The sequence below is a fragment of the Monoraphidium neglectum genome (genome assembly GCF_000611645.1).
Source record: "Monoraphidium neglectum strain SAG 48.87 unplaced genomic scaffold scaffold01613, whole genome shotgun sequence".
Taxonomy (NCBI): Eukaryota; Viridiplantae; Chlorophyta; class Chlorophyceae; order Sphaeropleales; family Selenastraceae; genus Monoraphidium; species Monoraphidium neglectum.
Window position 1 is genome coordinate 6,744 of NW_014012015.1, and position 6,282 is coordinate 13,025.

A 6,282-nucleotide genomic window follows, 5' to 3' on the forward strand; every position below is an offset into this window, starting at 1 on the left:
CCCCCCAGCCCCTGGTGGATGACGTGGCAGCGTCCGACCCCGAGTGGCCCAAGCTGTCCGCCATCCCGGGCCTCACGGAGCCCTGGAGCGACGTCAGGGACAAGTGGCGGCTGGCAACCGAGGAGTTCAAGGTGCGGACGCCTGGACGGATCAGGAGGCGAGAGGCATCTGATAGTTGCAAGGCCACGCCCTGTGCTGGCCTGCAACATTGGATTTCGGCCCGGGGCCTGCGGCCTGCCGCTTAGTTTCCATGCGTGGGCGTTCGGACACGCGCAGCCTCGGCACCAAGCTGCGCAATCTTGGCTCTTGACCCTGCCGGGCCTTGCAGAACGCAGGCGCGTTGGTTCGCCGCCCCTGGTGGTGGTGAGCATGTAGCGTGCGCGTTGACCCCTCGGCCGCGCATATTCTCTTTGCTGTTTCCTGTTGGCCCATCCCAGCTGATGATCTTGGAGAGCCACGGCCGCAAGAAGGCTGAGTCAGCAGAGTTCAGGGCGGCGCTGCAGGTGAGCCGGCGTATAAGATGTTGCGGGGCAGGGCGGGGTTGGTGAGGCGCACGCCTGTAGAGCAGGCTTACATGAGCTCAATGCTGCCGGTCCCTGCAGCCACGGCACAGCTTTGACTGCGATTCAGGCGCAATGCAACAGCTCAACGTTGCGGCCAGCTAGCGACGAGTGTGGCACGCATTCAGCCAACGTTGGCCATACACAAAGCAATTGGTGGATTCATCACCAGATATTTGCACTGCGATGCCTGCGACACAAGCAGCAGTTAGAACATGGATGTAACAGCACCAGTGCTTGCGACGCAGGCTGCTTTGGACGAGCGCGACGGCGAGGCCCGCCGGCTGATCACAGAATACGAGAGGGCCCGGAAGCAGGTGGCGGCATCAGCAGCAGCAGGCGCCTCAGACGCCGAGGAGCGGGTGAGTTTGCATATGCGAAATGGATCTGACCCAGCCAATTAAACCATTCGGCCGTCTTGTCGCTGTCTGCCGCTGCGGCCCGAACCCACCCTGCCCCCGGCTGTGTTGTTCCAAATTCGGCAACAGCGCATTACCCCGGCCGGAAGCGCCTACTTCACACGTCAGCGGCCCAAGCAGCGCGGCCGCCCCTCGCGCCCTGCCGCCGTCCAGGTGCTGGGCGCCAAGGTGCGGCTGATGTCGCTGCAGGAGGCGCTGCTGGAGCTGGAGCTGGACGCAGTGGACGCGGCGGGGCAGCTGTGCCAGGTGGGGCGGCGGCCAACAGTGGCGGCCAGCAAAGGCGGCCCACAAAGGAATGAGCCTGTCCGGCAGCCATCGTCCCGCCTCCCTGCGTCCCGCGAGTTGGGAGCCGTGCTGCGTGCTTTCAAGGCGCCAGGTGCAGCAATTTGGAGATGTGCAACTCTGTGCAGCGGGGGACTGAGCCGTGTGTCCCATCTCACGCACTCTGCAGGAGTTTGACCGCACGTTCAGTGAGATCGCTGAGGCCAACAAGCTGCAGTACAACTCCTTCTTCACCCAGGTGCCGCTCGCGCAGCCGCGAACGCCGTAAGGCGCAAGAGCATGCACCCCTCATTTCGCTCATTACCCACGCGACACGCCTGGTTGGACCATGCGCACCGAAAAGCGGGATGTTTGCAAAAATATGCCTGCGCACCGTCATCCCCTGGACCTTCATGCATTCCCCACACGTCCCCACGCACGCGCCTAGATCCGTGACCTGGAGGGTGCCTTCACCAACGGCCTCGCGGCGGCGGCGCCGTCGTTCTTGGAGCGCTACGGCGCATCCAGCGACAGCCCGGAGCTGGACGCCCTGCCAGAGGAGGCCCAGGTGCGCTGCTGAGGGCGCGGCCCCCTGCAGGTTGGCAGCGTGTCGGGGCTGTCAAAGGGCTGATACAGGGGAAGGGTGGGAGAGGGGAGGGAGGGCCCAGCATCTTCATCGTCCTGCAGGGAAGTGGGCCGGTGGCAGCAAGCATCATTTCAACTGAGACAGTCTAGCCCTTGGTACATGTCTTCAGCGGAGGGGTTGATTGACATTCCCGTGTTGATTGGTGATCGCCGCAGCGTCGCATGCCTGTGAGCACCTCAATAACACTGTGGCAACCGCCATGACTTGACAAGTGTCCTGCATACGGCTGGCCTCCCTTGGCAGGTGCTTCTGGGGGACAAGGACGCCTTGCTGAACGCAATACAGGTGGGTGCGCCGAGCACCACGCTAGCCAATCAGCCCCATTCTAGTGGCCCTGCCGCAGCCTGCAGGGCTCTGCTCCCGCGTGACTGCCAGCCCAGCTCACACCTGCAAATTGCACCCCTGCTGCGGCTGCTGCTGCCCGTCGGGGCCCACCTCCTCTGAAATCGCAGGCGTCCCACGACGCCAGGGTGGCCAGGATCGACGGGCTGGAGGACAAGCTGGTGCGGCCTGCTGTGTCCTGTGCTATGCTGGATACGTGCAGGATCAGAATCTCCAGCAACTGTTTGTCAGGCGCATGCGCTCCGCCGCCGCGCAGACTCTGAGCGAATTCTTGTGCAAGGGGCGGCCCTTGTCGCGCGGGCATGTCAGGGGAGCGGACAGCAGCAAGAGCGCGAATGCGTGTCGGTGGGAATTCCCCGTGCAGGTGGCGACTGAGCTGCGGCGAGCAAATGAGGCCGCAGAACGCAACAGCGAGTGGGAGGCCAAACGCCACAGGTGATGGCTGCAAGCTCTTTGACTGCCTTCTTGAATGGGCATGGTGCCAGAATGGACGTTGGCAAGAACTTCTGCCCTGCTCGACCCTCGCAACTACCCACACTGCACATGACATTTTGCAGGGACCGCATGGCCGAGATCCTGGGGTACCTGGAGCGCAACGTTCAGGTGAGCCGCTGCGTGGTCTAGGCCGGGTCCGACCTCGGTTAGCACCTGTCAGCAAGCCGATGCACAGCCGGGGCTCTCGGAGCCAGCCCGCTCAGCTGATTGGCCAGCTCAGTTGAGCAGCTTGCAGTAACCTACCTTGGAATGCAGACACTCTCATTGTACTTTTTGCTGGGTTCCTAGTCTGAATGTATTGACCCCTCTGTATGATGCAACCAATCATCATCTTCAGGAGCTAGACGCGTTGGCGCAAAGCCTGGCGGATGCTTGATGCACCCCTGTGACTGTGTGCATTCGATGGTGTGTGCATGGCGGCTGATGTGGGGAATCACTTGTCACGCCTTTTGCATCATCATGCTGTGTTCTCTGGCTGGTGACGGCCGCATTTACTGTCAAACAGCATTATGATAAGCAATGGCCCAGTTTGCGCACGGCCTTGCAATTGTTTGGCAAGTTCTGTATGTGCAAGCACCGCTGTAAGTCAACATCATGCAACCGCACAATAACATCAATTTAATGTGTGCAAATTCAGATAACACACTCAACGCAGCCGCAGCGGCCCCTGGGCGGCCAGGCTGGATGTGCCGCAAGGTCGAAATGTGGCCAAGGTCTGAGAATGGCTCCCATCATCAGGCGGGCACACCCCATCGCTTTCTAGGCCACATATTGCAAACAATAATGTGTCCCTGCCACCTCCAGCCGTCAGCGGCGGTTTATAGGGGTGTCTGGTTGACTCTGCCCCACTATTCTCAAGTGTCATCACTTCGTGTGACGCGGAACCTTGGTTGTCAAACACATGGCGGGCTGCAGCTGGCCAGCTGCTGGAGGAAGCGGCTAGCTGCCGTAAGGCCACCTGCCTGCAAGGTGCCATTGGCGCTGGCGCATGTCCGTTGCGAGCACTTCAGCTGCATGTGAGGGTGCAGCCAATGCTCCCGCACATTTGATGATGATGAGGTGCATTGCGCCGCACCGAAATTGCGGCGGATATTCAGTGCGGAAGTACTCCTCCGCACTGAAAATCACTCTGATGTATTGCCCCACGCAGGGGTGGCACGCCCTCTTGGAACACACCCACGCCCCCCGTTGGCGCGCCGTGATGGCGAGGGCGTGACTTTATTTGCAGGGTCTGACGCACCGGCTCACTCCTGCGCCGCCCACGGCAGCAGCAGGGGTGGCGGGTTTGTGCATGAGCGGGTGTGGCGTGCAAGCAGAGCAAGCACCAAAGCGAAGAAGGGAGATGGCACGGAGATAGTGAATGACACGCAACCAACCCCCTGTTTTGGGTTGCTTTTCTGGGTTACAATCGTCCTGCCTGAGCGCGATTCCTCCCGCCTTCAACACCAACCATGAGTGAAGGCACTAAGGAGTCACCACGAAGTAGCCCACTGAGTGACGGCAGTGCCGACCGCAATGTACAGGCAACGCTTGGCCAAAATAAACAAAGTATGCCCCTTTCGATCAGTTTGCTCACTGTGCCGCGTCACAGCTATAGTTCTTGCTTCAGAGTCTTTGCTTTCGCTTTGCTTTGTTGCAATCGTCTTTGCTATGCTTGCTTTGCGTCTAGGACAAGCTAAACCCGAGACTTATCGGGGTCTATATATGCACAAAAGTGTGAAATTGACGCTGCCTCATTAGCTAAGTGGATATAGCGTCTGACTTCTAATCAGAAGGTCGTGGGTTCGACCCCCTCATGAGGCACGATTTTGCCTGGCCTTCCTCGTCCCAGCGGCTGCGCGTGTGTCTCCCGAACCCGAACCCCTGTGCAGGCTTGGCAGAGCAACACACCTTTATGGGTGTACACTAATTTAGCCACGATGATGTTACACGTGCAAGAAGGCGTGCTATGATAGCTGCCTCTTTGCATAGCCGCGTTGCCGCCTTTACGCCTTGCTGCCATACGCGACACCACCAAACTGCCCTTTCTGAACGCGCTTGTCCACTTTGGCCGGAGCACGCTTGATGAAGTCCAAAACCAGACTGTGAGCAGGGCAGGGCGTGACACAGTGAGCAGATGCGGATAAGCTTTTGCAAGGTGATTGCGCTGTTAGGTCCATTGCCGGCTGGCCGTGTGCAGGCCACGCATTCCATACACCGCAGCGCAGGGTCTAGCAGCAGCTGGCCTGTTCAGAGATGTCAAGGGGGGATTTTAGCTGGTAGCAGGTTTTTGCTATAGCCAAGCAGGGCAACCTCCCTCGCTTGCATCCTCCCCTGCTCACTTGGCTGTGCCGATGGGATCACGGTCTTGCACTGCGTGCCCAGCGCCATCGACGACAACGACATCAGCCGCAGGCGTCTGTGCTGCGCTGAGGTATGCATTCCGGACGGGCAACGCATGGTCCAGACTGCCGTGCACGTACATGAACTTGTTGCTGACCCCACGAAGTTTGGGGTAGGCAGCGGTTGGCCCACGGAAGTAGTTGTCCAGGGCAATCAGCTGCTGGTCCAGAGTCTAGCAACGGACCGATGCATGCATGCACGCAGTGGGCGGGTGGGCACGTGGGCGCAGGAAGCACGAGGCACATGGGACGCGACAGGCCCGCAGGGGATTGAGGCGGGATCCCAGGCTACACCACTTTTTTTACCCATTGTTGTGATTGCAGCATTCCTGCCATTTATACGCAAATAGTGTTGGTAAGACACTCACCTTGGGCGAAATGGCCGCGATGTGCAGACCAGCCTTGGCAAACGCGGCACTTGCAGCAAGGTTCTCGCACAGCGCCTTATCATCCTTGCCAGCTGGATAGATAAGGTCAACGAACGCATTGGGATTCTGCGTAGAGATGCAGGGGATAGATCAGTGATTAATCAGCCGCCGCTTGCCCGCTTGGGAGACACGAGCGTGCACTACGCCTACCACGCTCTGCTTGCGTGACGCTACGTCACGCTTTACAGCATTGTGGCTATTCACAAGACTTACCCTTTTGCCCAGAATTGGGAAGCTCAGGATGCTGCCATTTGTGATCGGGTCAAACCAAGTCGCTGCCCCACCAGCAGTAGAGGACAACATGACAATGTGTGAGAGGCTGCTGCCTTTGGTCACCGCTGCGGTCGCCGCAATCGTGCCTCCCATCGAGTAGCCTGAGCAGAGGGTGTAAGTATGCGTGTCTGTAAGCTTTGCAATGATATGTCCATACAGATGAGGGGCACGCAGGCAACGGCAGTTGAGCAAGCGCCACTGGGCTCCAAGCGCCTGTTACCCATGACCACCACGCACCAAGCACGACAGGCGCGGACAGCGACAGCGCCTTGATAAGTCCCAGCGTTGCATCGGCCATGTAGGGGATGGTGATGTTGGCGACCTTTGCCGTGGAGTTGCCAACGCCAGGGTTGTCAAAAATCACCACTTCGTGGCTGGTGGCGAGCTGCTGCAGGAAAGGAATCGGCCAATTATACATGGCTTCGCACATGTAGATTGGGGGCAAGCAAGGGGCAAATGGCACATACAGGAGGGGCG

At 59.4% G+C, this 6,282-nt stretch overlaps 2 protein-coding genes and 1 non-coding gene across 3 annotated transcripts in view; 2 read left to right on the plus strand and 1 right to left on the minus strand.

Moving 5' to 3' along the window:
* Nucleotides 1-2,852, plus strand: part of MNEG_8472 (hypothetical protein) — a gene marked incomplete at both ends in the record, with an annotated part of 5,336 nt that extends 2,484 nt beyond the window's left edge. Inside the window, 10 exons of the mRNA XM_014043055.1 lie at nucleotides 9-131; nucleotides 438-503; nucleotides 809-922; nucleotides 1,133-1,225; nucleotides 1,431-1,499; nucleotides 1,689-1,808; nucleotides 2,130-2,171; nucleotides 2,339-2,389; nucleotides 2,593-2,663; nucleotides 2,786-2,852. Of these exons, the coding sequence (XP_013898509.1) occupies nucleotides 9-131; nucleotides 438-503; nucleotides 809-922; nucleotides 1,133-1,225; nucleotides 1,431-1,499; nucleotides 1,689-1,808; nucleotides 2,130-2,171; nucleotides 2,339-2,389; nucleotides 2,593-2,663; nucleotides 2,786-2,852 (816 nt within the window). The remainder of the gene's footprint in view (nucleotides 1-8; nucleotides 132-437; nucleotides 504-808; nucleotides 923-1,132; nucleotides 1,226-1,430; nucleotides 1,500-1,688; nucleotides 1,809-2,129; nucleotides 2,172-2,338; nucleotides 2,390-2,592; nucleotides 2,664-2,785) is intronic.
* Nucleotides 2,853-4,453: 1,601 nt separating this feature from the next.
* On the plus strand, nucleotides 4,454-4,526 carry MNEG_t16833. The gene has a single exon. It is a non-coding gene; the product is annotated as a tRNA-Arg (tRNA).
* Nucleotides 4,527-4,708: 182 nt separating this feature from the next.
* Nucleotides 4,709-6,223, minus strand: MNEG_8473 (hypothetical protein; the record flags this gene model as incomplete). The annotated part of the gene is made up of 5 exons (XM_014043056.1): nucleotides 4,709-4,805; nucleotides 5,045-5,277; nucleotides 5,473-5,598; nucleotides 5,746-5,906; nucleotides 6,043-6,223. The coding sequence occupies 5 exons, from the start codon at nucleotides 6,221-6,223 to the stop codon at nucleotides 4,709-4,711; spliced, it is 798 nt and encodes a 265-aa protein (XP_013898510.1).
* Nucleotides 6,224-6,282: the final 59 nt, after the last annotated feature.